We start from the raw sequence: 22,737 nt of genomic DNA on the forward strand, positions 1-22,737 counted from the left end.
CCAAAGCCATTGCCTTTGGATTGATGTGCTAGCCATGCTAAGTTTCGCCATTGCAGTTTTTGATTGAAGGTTGTCTATCCGGGTCTACCTGATGTTGAAACAAGGTATAATTTATATTACGAGTTTAGTTAAATGTTGCAATGATTCTTATTTTGTTACCATGGGTACCAACTTAGAACCCTGTGACTGGTACCGGCGAACACGGTTCCGTATGCGATGGCCAATGGCTCGCTATCCTATGGCACACTCCATCTGACATCGTCTTTTAAGGTGTTATTAGATCAGGGTGTGACAAAAAAAAGAGGAGAGTGTGGCGAGAAAACCTCCATTTCCCTCTATTTGTTGGAAAATTGATGCGACGTGGCAAGTGAGAAGACGCGGAGTGGTAATGGAAGACGTGACCACCGTTCGGCAATTCGTCTTCCAGGAGTTCGTGTGAACTGATGTTAGTGTAGGTAGTTGAAGTAGTGATGTGAGGAAAATGAACAGACAACACACAGGTGGGCATTTAAGAGCATGCCTTGGAAAATGCTATGGACACATGTGGTCGTCCGCACATGCATACAAATTTGTAGCCAGCTATAGCACGGACTCTAAGACACTATGTGTGTATGACAGGTGGGACCATGTATTAATAGTGTAGTATGTAACTATTATATGAATGAACTATTAGATTGACTATAGATGAATTGGAGCTAATAGTTGGCTATACTATTAAACTTGCTCTTAAGGCAGCCGCCCGTGGTATTCAGTTTACACAGACAGCTCTTGATATCTCCTACCATGGTAAACTCAAAGTAGGCATTTCTCATTTTTCTCTGCCTGTGACTTTTTTCTTTTTTTTGGGGGGGGGGGGGGAGGGGGCTCACCAGTAGGACTGTAAAAAAACCTCGAGGCTCGCGAGCTGCTCGAGCTTGACTCGTCCTAGGCTTGATTCGAGCTTGGCTTGAGCTCCAGACGAGCCGAGCCCGAGCCTCTCCCAAAGCTCGCGAGCTCTGTCGCGTCGAGCTCGAGCTTCCAACGAGCCTAATAATATATAATGTTTGTTGTTATTTAATAAATTAGGAGGTTATATATGTTATGTCTTGTATTGGCATCATATATTTATTTTATTCTTTTTCCTCTTACATTAACATAGTTAACTAGAAATTAATTATTCTTTTAATGATTATCTTTGATATATATTATTTTATTTAAAAATTGAGCTCGGTACACTACTACAAAAGTGATTTTTCTATACGAGGCCCCATCATTTTTCCATGCGGACCATAACTAGTGGCGTGTGTAAAAATCGAGGGTCATTTTCCCATACGGCTGCTTAAGTGGCCCGTATGGAAAAATCGATTTTCCCATACGGGTCTCTTAAGAGGGCCGCATGCAAAAATGAGCTCATTTTTGCATGCGGCTCACTTAAGCGACCGCATGGAAAAATCGATTTTTCCATACGGGCCACTTAAGAAGCCGTATGTGAAAATAAAAATTGAAAAATTTGAAACTAGTGTATCTCACTCATATGAACTCCAAATTGGATGATTTTTTTCCTAAATGTTTCTAAAATCATGCTCTATCATGTTATTATGTTCTTACTGGTATTATATTGGCTATTTTTTCTTGTGAATTTGTTTTATCAATTAAAATTTTGAATTTCAAAACTTCAAATAATATTTTGAAGCAGTAAATAATTTCATCTGAAAAAGTCATCAATAACAAAGTTGTATAACTGTAACACCCTGAAAATTCGACGACAAAAAAAAAATCTAAACTCTAAAAATACGGATTTTTCAAAAACTTTTTAAATTAATTGCATCATGCCGATCTTATTCGCCTATTTTATTTGGATTTGATCTCGAAGTTTATTAATCGTGAGTAAAGAATAGTTAATTAGGAATAAACCTTAAAAAAAACAAATTGGTAAAATAAATATAAATTAAAATAAATATTAGTTGTGGATAGGAATAAATAAAATATTATCGCGACCATATTTGGATCAATTAAATTTAAATACGATGGAATAAGAATTAACCCTAATTAAAAATTCAAATAAATTATATAAAAATAAATATGAGTAATATTAATCTAGGGTGAATTCATTAGTTGAGATAACACAAATATTGAGTAAAATGCATATATGCAAAAATTAGGAATTGTGGAATCAAATTTATATGGGAAATACACTAAAATCGGGATAAATAGGAAAAGTCACTATTCATTGCCCCCCAGGTGTTCGATCGCGTTCCCTAGCCCTAGCCCCTCCTTTGCCGCGTTGCCCTCGCGCCCCGCGCGCCGTGCGCCGCTCCGCCTCCCCTCTGCCGTCGCCGTCGCTATCACCGCGCGTGCCGCCATCGCCGAGCCGCCCGCCCGTCGCCATCGCCTCCTGCCGCTGCGCCGACGTCGCCGAGCCGCCCCGAGCCCGTGCCGACTTCGCCACCCCCGTGCCGCGCGTGCTGCCGTCCCGTTGCCGCATCGCCTCGAGCCCCGCGCAGCCGTCCCTTCGCCGCGTCGCCGCCTGTCGCGATCAAGCCCGCGCCGTGCCGTGCCGTGCCGTCCTATTGTCGCTGTCGCGCCGTGTCGTCGTGTCGCCGCCCATCGCATCCCGCCCCGAGCCGCGCGCCACCGCTGTCGCCGTCGCCATCGACGTCCCGTCGCTACGTGCGTCCCATCGCCGCTGCCGCGCCGCGCGCCGTCTCGTCGCCTCGCGCCGCGAGCCCGCCGCCTCGCGCCCCGCGCCGCCGCGCCGCCGTCGTTTCACCCTTCCTCCTCCTTCCCCTCTCTTTCTTCCCCTCTCCCCTATAAAAACCCCGGCCCAATCCTCCTTCTCCACCCCACTCCATTCCCTCCTCCTCTCCCTCTTCCCCTTCTCCACGCGCCGCCTTCGTCGCGCCGCCGCGCCGCCACCTTCGAAGCCGCCGCGCCGTCGCCCCGGAGCCGCCGCGCCGTGCGTCGCCGCCTTGCGCCGCCGTCGCCGTCGTCGCCGCCACTGCCACCGCCGGTGAGCCGTCTCCCCCCCCCCCTCCACCTCGCGCCCACCGCCGTCGCCGCCCGGGGAAGCAAAGAGCCGAGAGAGAGAGAGATAGAAAGAAGCCGGGAGGGAGGAGAGAAAAAAGAAAAGAGAGGAAAGGAGGAAGGAGCCGGGAGAGAAGAAAGAAAAGAAAGGAGAAAGTAAAAGAGAAAAAGAAAAGAAAAAGAAAGGGAGAAAAAGAAAAAGGAAATAAACAGGAAATTAGAGGGAGATTAGGGAAGTTTAGAAAATTTAAAATAATTGGAATTTAATTATAGATTAATTATAGTCATAGAATTGCAAAATTTAATATAAATTATGGATTATTCTTGGCAATTTCTATAAGAAATCAATTCGCGATAATAATTTAGATGTAGTTAATAACTAAACGAATAGATGAATTCTTATGGATTATTATAGATTATTTATGGGTAATCCCTATAAGTAATCGATTCACGGTAGAAATTCGGATTTAACTACTAGGGATTTTACCCGTGTATTATATTTAATCATTTAGTCATAGACTAAATTAAATCGTATAATATTTCTAGGATTCCGTCCGATATTTAGCTCACGATAGAAATTTCTAACCTATTATATGGATATAATGCTCGGGTAGATTAAATTAAAAACTTATGACAACAAAATATTTATACCCGCAAAATAGTTTGAATCGAAATTGGGTTTGCCTTAGTTCGCGAATAATAAAGTAAATATAAAGAAATCGACTTTCGCATTCGACTTTCATTTGGATTCATTTGGATTTTTATTTGAATTCTAACCGAATTCAAATCAATTTTCGCACGTAACTATAGAGCCCGAGGGAGTTGCGGATCCAAGCGAAGGTCAAGACCCGCAAGACATTGAGCAAGGCAAGTCATCACTATTCCTTGAACATGTTGATCCCAATTGCGAAATTATTTTGTTTACAAATAAAATTGCATGCAATGATGAACATCCTACTTGTGATTATGCCATGCCTTGATTATTGGTTGCCCCTTATTCCTTCGTAACCATGTTTACGTATGAGTCCCTAGTCAACTATGATAAATGCTTAGAAATGCTATTCTAGAATCATGCATACTCATATTTGTCAAATGCTATATGCTTGGGCAATTATCTTTGGGAAGGTAATTGAGATGCGGCATGTGGAGACATGAGCGCCACATTGCCATGATATCGAGGACATGATTTGTGAAAGGAGAAATAAACTAAATAACTGTTTTCGACTGGGGCGGACGGAGGATTTGGGTGGTATCTGGAAAAGGCTAGTACCGTCCCCGGTCAATTAAGGACCGAGCCATGAAGTTAAGCATGAAACGACCCTCGTACAACCGCACTTCTCGTATGGGTATAGACCTTGCGGAGTAGATAGCCGAGCGGAGGCAGTATCCCTGCATAGATGGTTCACCCCTGAGTGAGGCAGGTGCGCTACGGTGGGACAGCCGTTGAGGTAGGGCCGAGAGGCGTGCCCTACATCGGTGTCGCCATTAGTAGGACTGCCATAAGTGTGTAAGAGGGAGAACTTAACTTGAGCCATAATTTAATATGTGTGTGAGACTTCTCTTTCCCGGGAGCGCCAGAACTCCTCTCACTGCTAGAAACAGTGAGAGGCGGTTCGTTACAAAATGGTATCAGAGCCGACTCTCGCGGTTTCACGGGCGCGTATGTCGCAGTTGCGCAGGCATGGTGCGCATGGCTGGTGTAGAGCTATCAGATGTAAGCGGGCCCGGCCTGGGAGAGGCGGGTCGTTACAATAACTCATCAAGATCTATAACTTTTATTTTGGTCATTTCTTCATCCGATAAAGTGATTTATAATATTGTTCACAAAATGTACATCTCTTATATAGTTTTTTTAAAAACTATATAAGAGATGTACATTTTGTGAACAATATTATAAATCACTTTATCGGATGAAGAAATGACCAAAATAGAAGTTATAGATCTTGATGAGTTATACAACTTTATAAGAGATGTACATTTTGTGAACAATATTACAAATCACTTTATCGGATAAAGAAATGACCAAAATAGAAGTTATAGATCTTGATGAGTTATACAACTTCGTTATTGATGACTTTTTCAGTTGAAATCATTTTGTATTTGAAAATGTTGTTTGAAGTTGTCATATTTTGAAATTCAAATTTAAACTGTTCAAACAAAGTCATATGGAAAAATGACCAATACAAAAGTTGCAGATCTTGATAAGTTATACAACTTTGTTGTTGACAACTTTTCTATTTGAAATCATTTACTATGTAAAAAAAATATTTAAATTTCTTATATTATAAAGTTCAAATTTTGTATAGTTCAATCAAACTCGGATGGAGAAATGACCAAAAGAAAATTGGTAGATCTCAACGAGTTCTACAACTTTGTTTTTGGCAACCTTTTCATTTGAGTTCATTTAGTATTAAAAAAATTGATTACAAGTTCTCATATTTTTAAATTATTTTTTAATAACTATTTTCGCATGCGGCTCCTTAAGTGGTTCGCATGCAAAAATACCCCCCAATTTTTTCATCTCTCTCCACTCTTTTTTCCATCCCATCACTTCAAAATTTTTCTACCTCATCTCCTCTCTCTCCCTCTATTAATTTATTACTCTCCCCTCTCTCTCCCTCTCTCTTTCTCTCCTCTCTCTCCCTCTCTCCCTCTCCCTCTCTTAGAGCGGCTGGGCGGCGGATGGTAATGGCGTCGGCGCAGGTGGCGGATCCGGCAGCGCCGCCCTTGGGAGGGCCGGATCCGCCACCATAGGGAGCGGCTACAGCGGCGGCGGCGGGCGGCGCGGCTACGGCGGCGGCGGGCGGCAGCTTGGCAGCCTCGGTTCGGCAGCCCGTGATCCCCTCCTCACCGACGACGATGAGGCGACCCTCCCTCTTCCTCAACGCCGCTGCGGTAGGGGCGGCTTGGCCGCCTCGGGTGGCGCCGCCGCACTGCGCAGATCCGGTGCCGTCGACGATGGCGGGCGCCAGGGGTGACGGATCCGCCGCCGGCGACGACGCCAGGCGGCTGGGGCGACGCATCCGGTGCTGCCGCCGACGGATCCGGCAGGGGCGACAACGGCGGGCGGCGGGGGAGACGGATCCGGCGGGGGCGACGATGGCGGGGGCGGGGGAGACGGAAGCGGCGGCGGCGACGACGGCGGGCGGCTGGGGCGACGGATCCGATGTTGGCGTAGACGGATCCGGCGGGGGCGACGACGGCGTGCGGCGTGGACGGCGGGCTAGGGTTTGGGATTTTTTGGATTTTTATTTTTTTTTGGGGTTTTGGATTTTTTTTGTTTGCTGAATTTATTTTCGCATGCGGCCGGTATAAGCGACCGCATGCAAAAATCCCATTTTTGCATGCGGGTGCCCTGGCCGCATGCAAAGATTTGCATTTTTGCAGACGATTTGGCGCATGCGGTTGGCGCAACCGCATGTGATGATCGCTCCGGCCCGTTTGCAAAAACGGTTTTTTGTAGTAGTGGTAGTCGAGCTCGAGCCGAGCCTGCTTGAGAGCTCGAATATTTTATAAGCTTTGCTCGAGCTTGTATCGAGCTCGAGCCTAGGCAGGCGAGCTCGCTCAAGCTCTCCTCGTTGACAGCCCTACTCACCAGGTCATCCCTGTACACCGTTCAGAATTTAACTAAAGTCTAGGTCCACTTACAAGGATGTGCTGGGATTTCTAGGCCCAAACATAAATATGTGTGTGTAATCTAGCACTCTAACATTAGATTTTGAATGAAAGTTTCTCCAGATTTGTAAATGATATATTATTCAAGAGATAGAGTAACACTTTGTTCATTACTCCTCCATCCCAAAAATATAAAGGTCAACCACTCCTAACACAAAGACCACCCCCTTGATTAAATCACATCAATACATGCAAGCAATGTGATTGGGGAGCTTAATGGTAGATGATTTAAAATAAGCCAAATTTAAATAACCAAGAGGTATTATAGTTAATGTATGCATGCATGCCTGCCTTATATTATGAGACATGTGAAAAAAATAATTATGTCTTATATTTTGAGATAGAGGGAGTAACTCATAAATATTGTCTCTGGTATAATCGTCTCCAACTCTCCATGATATCTTCTAGACATATCACCAAAATAAAATGTATATATTACAACATACATTTTGCATGAACTTATATGTAGTGTTGGAAAGCAGAACAAATAATATAAATTTGATGACGTCATACCATATCAAGGAGATCAGTCTTGAAAGTCTTACCCAAACGAAATCTGAGCTTCACGACAGGCCACTCACCTAGCAGCTTAGTGAGAATGGGCAGTAAAACCGAAAGGAAACAAATTCCAACAGCTAACCACAGCATTCGTGGGGCCAACACGGTGTATAAACCCGTTGCAAACGCTATAGTGGTCGCCATGTATGCAAACCACATAAGCTTCTTCGTAAAGGATCTGTAGTAAAGCAAGAATTCAAGATCCTCCCACCTTGCTAGGATGCATATGAATGCGACGGCAAGCGAGGAGCACATTGCTACGGTGTCAGAGATCAAGAATGCTTGAAACGCTAACTTCTTTGCCATGACAGGAAGTCCCTCGCTTCCAGAATCGTTGCTGTATCCCCCAGGCAGGGTGAAGGCTGCGGCAAAGGTTATCGTCGCCATGAGAATAGCCACTAGCGAAGTGTTGCTTGTGTATGTTTGAGTGAGTGACTTAACATTCCTTGCTAATTCATCAGTTAGTCGTTTCCTTGCGAACTGACGGTGAAGCGTGGTTGCAGCTTCAGGATCAGCTTTAGTCATAAGCATGGACACTTCATTCTGCAGTATAAAAGTAAGGGTTAATTAGATCCATACCATTACAAATTCTTTGGTTTGAAAATATGTTATTACTATTCACATATTTAGAATCATGTAATTATAATTTTTCAGTTATATTATTCCAAAAAAAATATTTTTTCATTTATTTGAAATATGCCACTACTATACATACCCATTCCATGCATCTAAATGGCGTAAGATTGACTAGTATCTTGTTTGAAGTTTATGAAAGTTCAGGATTGTAAAGTAGACATATTTTCAATATAATAGGGGAATACATGCAATTTCCAATCCAAAGAAAGATGTTATTTAAACTTCGGTAAATAGTAATCAATACCTTGGTTTTTAAAATTGTTTGTCAAAAAAAATCGACTACACGATTTTTGTTTGGGAAACTGCTTATACAATACCTAAAAAACATCTCCCATCCCACGACCGTTTGATATGCCTTGTGCAAAATGCCTCTAATAGCGTGCCTCTACATGAGATTTGTGTTCTAGTGATTTGCATGTTCATGAGGGCAAAGTGATACAGGTCATAAAACTGAATGAAAACAAAAAAAAATGAAATTGTGGGGGCAGCATGCCTTCCATAACACTCAACTAGATTTTTTTTTCATTTTATTGCTTTCCTTCAATTCTCATTTTTTTTATCCTGAATTAGCTGCATTCACTTTATGTATTTCTTCTTCAAAAGGTCTATACGTAGGTGTATACACGAAGCGTTATGAAGGTAGCTAGTTGCAACATACCCAGTTTAAAGTCTTGGCACGCTCTGAACCCAAACATAATTGCCAAATTACTGACTGGCCAGTTTTGTGATCATTCAGTGTGAAGTCTGTGTCTTTATGAGACAACAACGAGGCAACAATTTTAGGATTGCACATCCGGACAGCTTGATGCAGAGCAGTTTGTCCGTCCTTGTTATTTCGCATGTTGATGAGCTTACGAAGTTGTGGTGTCCTTAGGATAAATTCCACAAACTCTGTCTGACCTTCCTTTACAGCTTCATGAAGGCATGTCCAACCATTTCTGTCGCAATAGGGAGCATCTGGACAGTGGTTAAGAAGCTCTTGAGCAACATCAACATGACCTCGATATGCAGCAGCAACAAGAAGAGGGCTCAGATTACCACCATCATCATAGCATTCATACCCTAAAAGCACATCATGTTCCAACAACACACGAAGCACGTCTATCTTGTCCCAAATTACCGTCATCAGGATTGGGGTCTTCCTCTCTCTGGTTCGTTCTTTCCCCAGCCAAGGACGACCCTCCAAAATTTTTTTAGCCATAACTGAAAACAAATCGAGGCAGCAATTTGCTTGTTAACAAACCAAAGGAATGACGAATAATATTGGGCACATAGTAAAGAATCTAATTTCCTGCACAAGATTGAGTTGTAAAAATAGTGTTGCCAGTTTTTCTGAAATAATAAATAAATAATACGCCCAATTTAGTCCATAGTCCATATAATTCTCACCTGCATTTCCATTTCTCACAGTAGCATGCAAGGCATTGTGGCCATATGTTCCAACATGGCTAGATCCAGGAATTCCCAACAGTTTCTCAGAAACATCTGTAAAATCTCTCATTACCGCGATGAACATTGGTGACTCACTGTATTTGTTCACAGCTTTTGATAGGGCAGGCTCTTTTAATATCAATTCCAGTGCAAGGTCCTTGTGACCACAATGAATGGCATGGTGCAGTGCATTACAACCATTTCTGTCTTGTTGCAAGATTGCCTCACTGAACCCTAGTGTGCAGCAGCATTCAAGTAGAATAGAGGCCAAAGACATGTGTCCATTTGTCACGGCAGTGAGCAGTGGTGTCTCACCATCCATGTTTGCGACAGTGAGAAGAGAATTGTTTAGCGTCAGCACATCCTTGCAAAATCCCTCATGGCCATGGATGGAGGAGATGTGGAGGCAGGTGTTCCCTTGAGGAGTTGTTCCAAGCAGCAGGCTTGGATCCTGTGCAGCCATCTCCTTCATTGATGTGGCACTGCCAACCATGGCTGCCTCCAGGAGCCGCCTCTCCATCTGAGCTCCTGGCAAACTAGCTGTATAGCTATACTGGCTGACATCCATATATTAAAACAAAATGAAAAAAAAAGTATAGTTTTTACAAATGATCCACTAGTTTTGCAATACACAATTCCCAACTATTTGCTGCAAAAAAGAAAACAAGGATATCATCTATTCACTGAATAATTAAGAATTAGAGTAGTACCTGGCAGTAGTACTATTTCACCCAAGAGATACCACCCGACCAACTTTGATAGATCCAACAAATCCCAGCAACGGTTTAACACTTGCCCAGCCTAATAATCGCACTGTCTCTTATAGAGGCAAAGCAAAACTGCCTCCCCTGCCTGACAAAGCAAAAAGGAGCTAAAGGGGAGAAAAAGCTAACTGCCTAGCATCGAGAATGGATCGTGCTCCCGGAGCTAAGGCACCTGCAAAACGTCCATTGATTCTTTTCTTGGTTGATGCGCAAGACTGGGAACCTAAATAAAGATGCAGAGATATTGTGAAATTAACCTGGAAAAGAAGCACAAGAAAACTTGGCAGTTGGCAATTTGGCATCACTTCAGTATGCCATCGTTCTTGTCAAGAAACTGCTGCACGTACGGTACGGCGACACCGGGGAAGGCGAGGAGCTCCTTGGCCATGGTAGGAGCGATGATGGCCGCCGCGGCCGGCCGGTCTACTCGGTGTTGAGGACGATGCGCTCAGACCTCGCCGATCTGCTGTGTGCGCCGAGGGGAGGCGCGGAGGCGGCTCGTGGTTGCCGGTGGTCGGCCGAGCTGATTAAATTGGGAGGTGAAAGCATCGGTGCCGCTGTGAACGAGATGGCGACAGTACAGTAGCAGGTAGGAGTAGTACGTTGTGGTGTCTTTTTTTTTTTTTCTTTTCGTGTCATTACTCCATCTCCATCTTAATCAGAACCAAATGCCACATATTGGATAGCAACTTTACGGCTTCGTGGAAAGCAACATTTCCGCTTTATGGAAAGGACAATTCAGAAAACGTTGAATAGAGAAAAAAATGAATACATCATATCTCATAAAAAATAAATCCACATGAATTTCAAGCTACATCTTTCTAATCTCATTTAATCTTGTTTGGCACAGCTCCATATCAAGGAGCTATCAAGGACAAATTCTTTTTCCACGAGTTTGACAGCCTAACTGATCTAACAAAAACGGTATCGCCTCATGAAAGCCGATGGCAAGAAGCAACAGAGGATTAATTTTGGAGTTATCAAGATCTGAAAGAAGATAATTTTGAAGCATGAGTTCTCATGCTTTAAAATTAGGGAACATGTGTTAACGCCAAAATTTAGTAAGCTCCGAAGTCATTATTGGCCTAGAGTCAGTATCGGCTTCAGAGTTCTGGAATCGGCCGATGGGCACTATCAGTCATCAGTAGTCAGATTCTTGATGGGTTCGGTTAAGGAAATTAACTGAATAAAGGAAGTTTATTTAGAAGAGGCCGAGTTTAAGGAGGATATGGCATGACATTTTATCTATTAATTAGGAAGCGTTTATTAATTTCTTTTATCTTTAGGAAAGTGTATTTAGTGTCCGATAATGTAGACCCCCGATTTTGGAAATCGGAAATCTTCTGTGTTTATTCGTACCAATCCCTAGATCAGTAGTTGGTACACACATACATAGTTGGATCACAACATATCACGAATAAATTCAGGCTAAAAGAGTTAAATACTTACATTAGGGCTAGGTAGGCCAACAACTATCAGAGAATAACAGCGGAAGACAATAATAATATAAGGGCCCGGTTAACATGCCACAGGCAGTCGACTGGGGAACGAGACCTAGAACAAGACCACACTCCGATCATCTTGTTAGGTACGCAAGCGTACTAACAAGGGCTTTTCTTCAACACACTCCTAAAAGATATATAAATAGCATGGGTGAGTACCAACCGTACTCAGCAAGCCACTACAACAACAATGCGTATGAGAGAGGGTATTTCAAGGAATGGCTTCAAGTTCTTTTGCGTAAAGCAGGTTTTGCAAATCTTTTCACAAGCCTAAGACCTAGCATAGACTGATCAAATTTTAATACCAGTGTTCACATTAAACAACGACGGTTCTGTCCACCATCCATTGTGATCCCAACGATAGCTTCCCGCCATTGAGTCGTCATGGTTTTCTAAGGACGTCCACCTTCCCTCCTCTCAGGAAGTGGCTCCATCAGCATAAAAATCATCATGCAATATACCATCCCACACAAGTTAAGAATTTAGAGTCTAGCCAAGTATAATACATGTCCCGGTTCTCAATAACCGCGAGCACGGCTATTCGAATAGATTTGGTTTACTCACACTGCAGTGGATGTACACTTTACCCGTACTCCGCGACTGCCCAACACATGAGCTTCACCCCAACACATGAGACGCGTCACGGCAAAGCCTTTCGATAACCTCGCATTGGCAGTACCCGCTCCATGAACTTTAAATCCTCATGCACTCTAGGCGTAATACGATTTCTAGCAGTGAGAGGAGTTCTGGCGCTCCCGGGGAGGGAAAACTCACACATGCATTCCTAACATTGCATCCGGTAGTTGAACCCAATCCATTTCAGCTGTCCTCTTTTGGGTTCCTTCTCGTAGTCTTATCAAGTCAGTCTCTGGCCATCCGTAACGGGCATCCGCCAGCAAATTGGCCATCCGTTCCGGGCATCCGCCAGTAGACTACAAGTCAATCTCTGGCCCTCCTGACAGGGCGTACCGCCAGTAGACTGCAAGTCAGCCTCTGGCCACCTCCTAACAAGGCATCCGCCAGCAGACTGCTTGTCGATTCACACACCTAAAAGAAACCACTATGCATGGATACTGCCTTCGCTCAACTATTTACTCCACTACCCATTCGAGAAGTACGGTTGTATTGGGGTCGTTTCATGCTTAACTTCATGGCTCGGTCCTTAATTGACCAGGGACGTGTCACGCCCAGAAATTCACGAACCAGAATTTCTAAGCGTGACAAGTTGGTATCAGAGCCGACCTTGACCGTAGGACAAGCCAACTGGAAAACCTAAGAGCCCTCTGAACCCCTTTTCATATGCACATGCCTTTTTCACTTGGATTTGTTTCGGGAAACTTTGGGGTTTGATCTTTTGATTTTGGGAGAAAATCTTGGTCGCCTATTTAATCGGATCTCTTGACTAGGGATAGTCCAGGGTTTTAGCAAAACTTTATTTGGAATTTATTTGGCAGTCAGTCGGGAATTGTTAGGTGGTATGCATTAAGTTGTGTCTAGATTCGATGGGATGCAGTCTTTATGCGAATCATTATTATCATGCATTTATTTCATGCATTAAGTTATTGTTTAGTCAGTTGCATTAGTGTCTTTTGTCTGGGTTCATGAAAAATGTTCCATGCATAAAAATCATCATGCTTGGCTAGTTGTTTGGGCCATTTGTTGCCTTGTTTAAATTTGGATTTGAGCATGCATTGATTCCTATCCCTTGTCTACCTTAGAAGTCAGACCTGTTCTTCGATCGCAAGCGCCGCTCCGAGCTTCAGAGTCGCCGCCCTTAGCTTTATCGTCTTCTTAGTCTGTTTGCGTGCTAGTTTTTGTGTTTAGGTTTGTTGCTTGTGGGTTAGTCGGCGGTCGATATCATGTGTGAGTGGTATGACAGCCTTAATTAGGAATTGCGTGCCTCTTTTTCAGTGTTTTAATCAAGATTAAGATAATTGCACTTAATTTTATAAGAAAGATTAGTTTCCGAGCCATCTGTTTTCTTCCTTTCTCTTATTTCTACCTATCCTCATCCAGATGGTGAAGACAAGGAATGATCCCCGTGACTCCAACGACCCCAGTGGCAGCGAAGAGCAGACAGATGAAGCTCATACCAGTGGTGCACCTGGCATCAGTTCATCTCCGCCGCCCGAGAACCCAACAGTCACTCAGATGATGACAATGATGATGCAACAGATGCAGCAACATTACCATTAGATGTTGCAGCAGGCGCAACAGAACCAGCAGTTTGGTCCTCCACGATCACACGTGTCCAAACTGTTAGACTTTTTTCGTATCCAGCCATCCACTTTCTCAAGCACCACTAACCCAATGGAGGCCAACGACTGGCTCCGTGCTATTGAGAAGAAGCTGAACCTACTGCAATGCAACGACCAAGAGAAAGTTGCTTTTGCTACACACCAGTTGCAAGGTCCCGCTTCTGCCTGGTGGGATAACTACGTGGTGACCCGTCCAGATGCAACGAAGGGTACTTGGGTAGAGTTTTGTCAAAACTTTAGGAAGCCACAGATTCCTGAAGGGATTATGGCACAACAGAAGAGAGAGTTCCATGCATTGCAACAAGGAACCAGAACGGTTACAGAGTACCTGCACGAGTTCAACCGCCTCGTGCTCTACGCTCCTGAGGACGTGCGCACCGATGCTGAGAAGCAGGAGAAGTTTTTGTTTGGGCTCGATGATGAATTGACCAACCAGCTAATCTCCGGAGTCTATGAGAACTTTGAGAAGCTTGTGGACAAGGCTATCCGCCAGGAAGAGCAACGCAACAAAATGGACCGAAAAAGAAAGGCAGCTCAGATCAGCTTTCCTCAGGGGAACAATCAGAAGCCTCGCTTCATGACGGGACAGCTAGGTGGGCCTTCCACCCCGATCGTCTGTCAGCACCGTCCCTATCACCCGAGTAACTTCAACAACGATTACAACGGTGGCAGTCACAACAACAGTAAGCAACACAACCACAACTCGACTCCACCCCCACTAATGGCACCAGCTCAGTCAGATCCGCCAGCTGTGTCAGCTCAGTCAGAACAACCCAAGAAGGGGGCTGTAGGAAAGCCAGGACCCTGCTTCAACTGTGGCAAGCACGACCACTTTGCTGGCAAGTGTCCGAAGCTGAATCGCACTGGACCCAGGTTCATCCAGGCCCGCGCCAATCATGTGTCTGCAGAGGAAGCACAGGCAGCACCAAAGGTTGTGTTGGGCACGTTTCCAGTGAACTCATATCCAGCAACAGTTCTCTTTGATTCGGGTGCCTCGCATTCTTTCATTTCCAAAAGATTTGCTAGGACACATGGATTATCGGTAGTGGAACTTAAAATACCGATGCAGGTTCATACCCCTGGAAATGATATGAGGACAGCACACTACTGCCCCTCGGTGACTATAGAGATCAAAAGATCACCGTTTCTATCCAACCTCGTCCTTCTCGAATCTAAAGACCTAGATGTCATTCTCGGAATGGATTGGTTGACCAGAAACAAGGGAGTGATTGACTGCGCAAGCCGCACCATCACCCTAACCAACGACAGAGGGGAGAAGATCACCTTCCTTTCCCCAGCATCGCAGAAGTCCGTAGCGAGTCTTAATCAGGCTGCTATTGTGGGTCAGACAGAAACAGTGGAGAAAAGTCCCAGGAAGTTGGAGGATATTCCTATAGTACAAGAGTATCCTGAGGTGTTCCTAGAAGACCTCACTACAATGCCACCGAAGAGAGAAATCGAGTTCCGGATCGATTTGGCACCCGGGACTGCTCCAATTTACAAGAGGCCGTACAGAATGGCAGCTAATGAGCTAGCAGAGGTCAAGAAGCAGGTTGACGAACAGCTGCAGAAAGGGTACATCCGACCGAGTACTTCACCTTGGGGTGCTCCGGTTATCTTTGTGGAGAAGAAATACAAGACCAAGAGGATGTGCGTTGATTATCGTGCCCTTAATGAGGTCACAATCAAGAACAAATATCCGTTGCCCAGAATTGATGACCTGTTTGATTAGCTAAAAGGAGCTAAGGTGTTTTCCAAGATAGACCTGTGATCAGGCTATCATCAGTTGAGAATTCGGGAAGAGGATATTCCCAAGACAGCCTTCACCACTCGGTATAGGTTGTTTGAGTGCACGGTTATGTCCTTTGGACTCACCAATGCACCGGCTTTCTTCATGAACTTGATGAACAAAGTGTTTATGGAGTTTCTTGACAAGTTTGTCGTGGTATTCATTGACGACATACTTATTTATTCAAAATCAGAAGAGGAACATGAGCAGCATCTCCGTCTGGTACTCGAGAAATTGAAGGAGCACCAGCTATATGCCAAGTTTAGCAAGTGTGACTTCTGGTTATCGGAGGTCAAATTTCTGGGTCACATCATTTCTGCTCAAGGCGTGGCAGTGGATCCATCAAATGTGGAGTCAGTTACAAAGTGGACCCCACCAAAGACAGTTTCTCAGATCCGGAGTTTTCTTGGACTTGCGGGCTATTACCGTCGGTTCATCGAAAATTTCTCCAAGATTGCCAGGCCCATGACACAGTTGCTAAAGAAAGATGAAAAATTCAAGTGGTCAGCTGAGTGCAACCAAAGTTTTGAAGAACTCAAGAAGAGGTTAGTCTCTGCACCAATTCTAATTCTGCCAGATCAGACAAAAGACTTCCAAGTCTACTGTGATGCATCTCGCCAAGGGTTGGGATGTGTGTTAATGCAAGAAGACAGAGTGGTCGCATACGCTTCGCGACAGTTGCGTCCACACGAGACCAATTATCCCACTCATGACCTTGAGTTGGCAGTAGTGGTTCATGCTCTGAAAATCTGGCGGCACTATCTTATTGGCAACCGCCGTGAAGTATACACTGATCATAAGAGTCTGAAGTACATCTTCACTCAGCCTGACTTGAATCTCCGACAGCGAAGATGGCTGGAGTTAATTAAAGATTATGACATGGGGATACATTATCATCTAGGCAAAGCAAATGTGGTAGCAGATGCTTTGAGCAGAAAAAGCTATTGCAATGCCTTATGCACTGAAGACATGTGTGGCAAATTGCAGCAAGATCTTGAGCACCTAAATTTGGGCATCGTGGAACACGGGTACGTAGCTGCCCTAGAGGCACGGCCTACGCTCGTGGATCAAGTCAGAGCAGCTCAGGTAAATGATCCTGAAATAGCTGAGCTAAAAAAGAATACGAGGGTCGGAAAAGCCCGAGATTTCCATGAGGATGAGCATGGCACAATCTGGTTGGGAGAAAGATTGTGTGTGCCTGACGACAAAGAACTGAAGGATCTCATACTCACAGAAGCTCATCAAACTCAGTATTCAATTCATCCCGGCAGTACTAAAATGTACCAGGACCTAAAAGAGAAATTCTGGTGGGCCAGCATGAGAAGAGAGATAGCCGGATTCGTCGCACTCTGCGATGTTTGTCAGCGAGTCAAAGCAGAACATCAGAGGCCCGCAGGACTGCTACAACCCCTTCAGATCCCGGAATGGAAATGGGAAGAAATCGGAATGGATTTCATCACTGGTTTGCCCAGGACATCGTCAGGGCATGATTCAATTTGGGTAGTCGTGGATCGCCTCACGAAAGTTGCTCATTTCATTCCGGTGCACACTACCTATACGGGGAAAAGGTTGGCAGAGCTGTACTTAGCAAGGATCATGTGTCTGCATGGGGTACCTAAGAAGATAGTATCTGATCGAGGGAGTCAGTTCACTTCAAAATTTTGGCAGAAACTGCAAGAAGAATTGGGGACTCGTTTGAATTTCAGCACGGCTTATCATCCGCAAACTGATGGTCAGACCGAAAGGGTCAATCAGATCTTGGAAGATATGCTGCGAGCGTGTGCGCTCGATTTTGGTGGAGCATGGGATAAAAGTCTGCCTTATGCGGAATTCTCTTACAACAACAGTTATCAAGCCAGTTTGCAAATGGCACCGTTTGAAGCGTTGTACAGACGAAAATGCCGCACTCCGCTCTTCTGGGATCAAACTGGAGAACACCAATTGTTTGGGACGGAAGTATTAACTGAAGCAGAGGAGAAAGTCAGAACCGTCAGAGAAAGGCTAAGAATTGCGCAATCTCGACAGAAGAGTTATGCTGACAACCGCCGAAGAGAGCTTACTTTCGAAGCAGGGGATTATGTGTACCTTCGTGTCACTCCGCTTCGGGGAGTACACCGCTTCCAAACTAAAGGCAAGTTGGCACCACGCTTTGTGGGACCATACAGGATCTTGGAATGCAGAGGTGAAGTCGCTTACCAGCTTGAGCTCCCATCTAATATGCTTGGTATCCACGATGTGTTTCATGTATCTCAATTGAAGAAGTGTTTGAGGGTACCTGAGGAACAAGCTAGCTCAGAGCACATTGACATCTAGGAAGATCTGACTTATGTGGAGAAGCCGATTTGTATCCTTGAGACCAGTGAGAGAAGGACCAGAAACAAGGTGATCAGGTTTTGCAAAGTTCAGTGGAGCCACCACTCAGAAGAAGAGGCCACCTGGGAAAGAGAAGATGAATTGAAGGCCGCTCATCCGCACCTCTTCGCCAGCTCTTCCGAATCTCGGGGTCGAGATTCCGTTTAAGGGGGGGTAGGTTTGTCACGCCCTGAAGTTCCCCTCCCTTGCTCTAAATTCATAAAATAAATCGTCCGAAGTAATTGTTTAATTTAACCTAGAGATGAATCCCTAATTAATAAATGCAAATAATAATCGGAATCGACATGTGGAATTTTTCTTGGATTCTACATGTCAAAATATGCTAACAAGATTTTTAGTGGAATTTTCAGAGCCCTAGAAATAATTTTAACCAATTAAAATGAGCAAAGGGCAATATTAAATCCCTGGAAAAATCCTTTCTTCTTTTTCTTTTTCTTTTTCCTCCTTTTTCCTCTATTCTTGGGCCGTCGGCCCAGTCCATTCGCCTCCCGCGCCGGCCTTCCCTCGGCTGGGCCGGCCCAAGCCGGCTCATCCCTCCTCCCTAACCCCTCCGGGTCACCGACAGGTGGGGCCCACCTATCGGCCCCTTCTTCCACCTCCCGCCGCCGCTCCCCAAGCCAGCAACCACCGAGCCGCCCACGCCGCCCGCCTCCCCCGCCTTCCGCGCCCCACTCCGCGCCCCGCGCCCACGTCGCCGCCCACTATCCCCACTCCTCCTACTCGCGCGTGCACCCCTCAACGGAGGGATTCGAATTCGAATATCTCTCTCTCTCTCTCTCTTTCTCTCCATTCCCCACGTCGGCGAGAAATCCGGCCGCCTCCCGGCCTCGTCCGCCCCTCCCGAGCCCATATAAACCATCCCACCACTCCCCTCTACCTTTTCCTCTTTCCACCGCTCCCTCCCGTGCCCTCTATCGCTCCCGCCGCCGCCGCCTTTTCCACTCCTCCGGTCGCTGCTCGCCGCCGCTGGAGCCGGCGCCGAGCCAATCTGCCGCCGCCATTAGCTTCGCCGCTACCAAAGCTACCCCGGCCGCCGCATCCCCATCCAATCCCGCCGTCGGGGCCCGCTTCTCCTCGCACGCCGGTGAGTACCACCATAGCCGCCGCCGTCGGCCATGGCTCTCGCTCGTCGTGGGCACCCTCTCTCCCTCTAACCTCTCACACTTCCTCTCTTAGGGTGTCCCGGAGCTCGGCCGCTGTTCGCCGCCGCCCTCCGGTCGCTCACCGTCGCCGTTTGCCGTCGTCTCCTCCCGCGCCGGCCGAACCCCGGTGAGAACTCCCTCTCTCTTCCTCCAGCGAGCGCCGCCGCTCCCCGCATGCGCGTCGCCGCGATGCACCGTCGCCCGCGTCGCCGGCCGCCGCCGTCCTCTCGCCGGCCGCCGCCGTCGGTGGCCGCTTGCCGCCGCCGCCCTCGCCTTAACTGGCCGGCCGGCTTGAAGCCGAGCCGAGCCAGGCCGCCTTCCTCCTTTCCCCATGAGTCGCCGCCCGGTGGGCCCCGCCTGCCAGTACCCCTCCCTCCCCCTTGAGCCGCTGACTAGTGGGGCCCGCATGTCGGCGCCGCCCCACCCCTTGCTGACGTCAGTCCTGGGATGAATTATTGCGCAATAAATACATTAAGGCTTTTTCTTTATTAGTAAAAACACAGATAATCTTCTAAAAATCATAACTAATTCATCCGAGCTCCGATTAAGTCCATTCAAGTCTCAGTAAATTCATAAAAATATATAGAATCCATTAAAAATGGTTTTGTTTCCTGTTTCAGTAATCTTATAGCATGTTTTGCTTGTGTGCTTTGTTTGTCGCGTAGATTTTGCCCGTTTCGTCGATTCGTGGTTTCTCGAAGACGTTGCTGTGGTTCCATCAGTGCGAGAGCAAGGCAAGTCATACATTGCAATTGATCATATTGTACCCAATTTACAAATGTCCCGCATTTCTATTAAATATTGCATTGTTTTACAATATCATGTGGGATGGGTCCTATTACTCAGCTATATGTTGTTTCCCTTACGCCATTGATAACTTGGGTATTAAAATGACTAGATGTTGGTTTAGGAGATGCTTATCCATGCTTAGTTCAACTAGTGCACAAAAGGGGATCACATTAAAGCATAGACTTTGATTATTGGCAATAGCTTTGGATTAGTGTCACCGCAATGGTGTTGGTTAATTAAAATACATTACATGGTGGGCTGTGGGTGCATGGTTTTGCTAGTCGTGCCCATGGCGATTAAGGACCGGTTCGCGGGATGCCCTGGAAGAACTTATCGTACTTACCACAAGCCAGCGTGGGCAACGGCTGGGCTTGTAGTGTAGCTTTTCTCTAGCCGACGTACCCAGGCGAGGGTGGCATGATGGAGTTGGGTCGGCCGGGGTGTCCGGTTGATCGGCTTCCGGATTCACCGCGGCATGAAAGGGGGGCTGCCCGTTGCCTGCTGGGGACGGGGGCGAACCCTAAGGTGTGGTGCGATCGGTTAGAGAGGGTTATGCGAAGGGTCCTGTCACGGCCTCTTTCTGGTATGTCGTGGTGGCATGTCGGCGCACAGGAACGTGTCGTGGGGCTGTGTCTTGTGGGTACAGTTGTACACCTCTAATCAGAGTAAAACTATTCGAATAACCGTGCCCGCGGTTATGGGCGGTCGACCAGATTCACCATGATTAGTCTCACCCCTAGTTTAGCTTAATGAACTGGTGTAGTTCAGGTGGTTGGTTGGGCCTATTGCAATGTGGCGTAGCGTTGGACAGTGACTGGTTAATATTCCTTAATTACTACAACTATTTTTACTGTTTTCAACTACTGGTTTTAAATGCCTGCTTTATGCAAATGAACCCCGTAGCCTCCTTTGGTTATATCCTGCATCATACCTCCTCTTCCGGTATGACTTGCTGAGTACAGTGGGTAGTACTCAGTCTTGCTCTTTTCCCCCACATCAGAGTTGAAGTTCTTCTCAGTTGGAGATGTCTTGAAGAGGTTGGTTTCGTCGCTGCCGTCAAGGGTTGCCTGTGGAATGGAATCGCCCGCTGTGGAATGGACAGCTCGCTTTTACCTTTTTCGCTGCATTTGTAATCTTTTATATTTTTGTAAGACGTGGATCCGTATGTCAACAATTGTCGTTTGTGTACCCTGGCTGGTCCTGGACAGGGGTTTAATACACATTCAGCTTAGAAATTCTGGTTCGTGAATTTCTGGGCGTGACAGGACGGCACTAGCCTTTTCCGGACACCACCCAAATCCTCTAGCCGCCCCAGTCGAAAGCAGTTGTTTCATTTTATTTTCCTTTCACAAATCATGTCATCAATATCATGGCAATGTGGCGCTCATGTCTCCACATGCCGTATCTCAATTACCTTCCCAAAGGTAATTGCCCAAGTATATAGCATTTGATAAATATGAGTATGCATGATTCTAGAATAGCATTTCTAAGCAATTGTCATAATTGACTAGGGACTCATATACGTAAACATGGTTACGAAGGAATAAGGGGTAAACAATAATCAAGGCATAGCATAATCACAAGTAGGATGTTTATCATTGCATGCAATTTTATTTGTAAACAAAATAATTTCGCAATTGGGATCAACATGTTCAAGGAATAGTGATGGCTTGCCTGCTCAGGATAGTCCTTATTCTCGATATAATCTTGATCAACCTTCACCTCCTGGAAGTTGCAGACGTTGCCTCACGACTAACCGATACACAATTTCTATAATACGTGAGAAAAATCAATATTCAAGCAACAATCAAATATGCACAAACAAAATATATTTGTTGAGGTCAAACCTAGGGTTGCTCGTACTATTCGTGTTTGCTAATGGATTCCAATCATGCTAGTGGCTAAGGCTTCTTAGCCTCTCTGTTGTCATCATGGTCTATTTAGGAGTTAACCAACATAGCATTTATGGGATACATATTGGGCTAATATGTGGTTTAATCTAGCAAATGGCTATGGAAGGATTATGGCTACACATGCATCTATCTAAATAAAATGGTCATATACTAGAGGTTCTGTTGTTGGATGGATTTAGGATCAATCAAATAATTACAGTGAATCATTTGTATTATTATTATTATTCTATTGATGGGGGCTTTACTTTAATTATGAACATATTTTACTTACCACAATAAATTATAAAAGGATAATAATTATCTACGCTTTGAATGTTAGAGTTGTTTAGGTTAGATTATATTGTGGTTGTAGATTATCTCTTAATGAACAATCCTAATTTACAGTTGAATTATAATTATAATTATATGAGGTCAAGATTTATAACTAGTATTTATCTAATATACATGTTTGTCATATACTCCCTCTAATTTAATATATGCAACACGCAAATTAATACTATACCGTACAACTATAATGGAATGTATAGTATATGTGTAAGCAACAATATCTTATTATTGGATCATATATTTGAGTAGTTGCTTTTTACTGTAAGCTATACAATACATGTTGATTTTAAGATGGCTCTGTTTGGTTAACTAATGGATGTCAACCGAACTATATATATATATATTCTACTTCACATGACATTGTATGGACTAACTTTTAAGTGGTCCAAATACAACTAGCTCTGTGATTATTCTCCTAAACAAGTTAAAGATTCATCTATGTGTGTTTATATTTTAGTTACAAAATATGAGGCTAAATTTTATGTAAATAATTTATAAGTCATGGATTTAGTTATATTTGGACATAGACTAGTAAATGGCACTAATATTTTCCTATACACCCATTAATTTGAAGGAT

General features: G+C 45.0%; 2 protein-coding genes across 5 annotated transcripts; one reads left to right on the plus strand and one right to left on the minus strand.

Annotated features, from left to right (window-relative positions):
- Window positions 1-7,053: 7,053 nt before the first annotated feature.
- LOC4350215 (ankyrin repeat-containing protein NPR4-like) lies at window positions 7,054-10,677 on the minus strand. 4 transcript variants are annotated; one of them, XM_015762537.3, is made up of 5 exons: window positions 10,325-10,677; window positions 10,014-10,239; window positions 9,262-9,860; window positions 8,531-9,075; window positions 7,054-7,779 (listed from the first exon to the last, which is right to left on the minus strand). In XM_015762537.3, exons 3-5 carry the CDS (start codon window positions 9,821-9,823, stop codon window positions 7,186-7,188), a joined length of 1,701 nt encoding a protein of 566 aa, XP_015618023.1. In that variant the 5' UTR covers window positions 9,824-9,860; window positions 10,014-10,239; window positions 10,325-10,677; the 3' UTR covers window positions 7,054-7,185. The 4 variants fall into 4 exon arrangements, with proteins under 4 accessions (XP_015618023.1, XP_015618025.1, XP_015618024.1 ...); XM_015762539.3 differs by having other exon boundaries at window positions 9,262-9,843; window positions 10,325-10,632; XM_015762538.3 differs by having other exon boundaries at window positions 9,262-9,856; window positions 10,325-10,632.
- Window positions 10,678-13,879: 3,202 nt separating this feature from the next.
- Window positions 13,880-17,496, plus strand: LOC136354137 (uncharacterized). Its single transcript, XM_066305818.1, has 3 exons — window positions 13,880-15,379; window positions 16,604-16,702; window positions 17,464-17,496. The coding sequence occupies exons 1-3, from the start codon at window positions 13,880-13,882 to the stop codon at window positions 17,494-17,496; spliced, it is 1,632 nt and encodes a 543-aa protein (XP_066161915.1).
- Window positions 17,497-22,737: the final 5,241 nt, after the last annotated feature.

Source organism: Oryza sativa, chromosome 11, assembly GCF_034140825.1.
Source record: "Oryza sativa Japonica Group chromosome 11, ASM3414082v1".
NCBI lineage: Eukaryota > Viridiplantae > Streptophyta > Magnoliopsida > Poales > Poaceae > Oryza > Oryza sativa.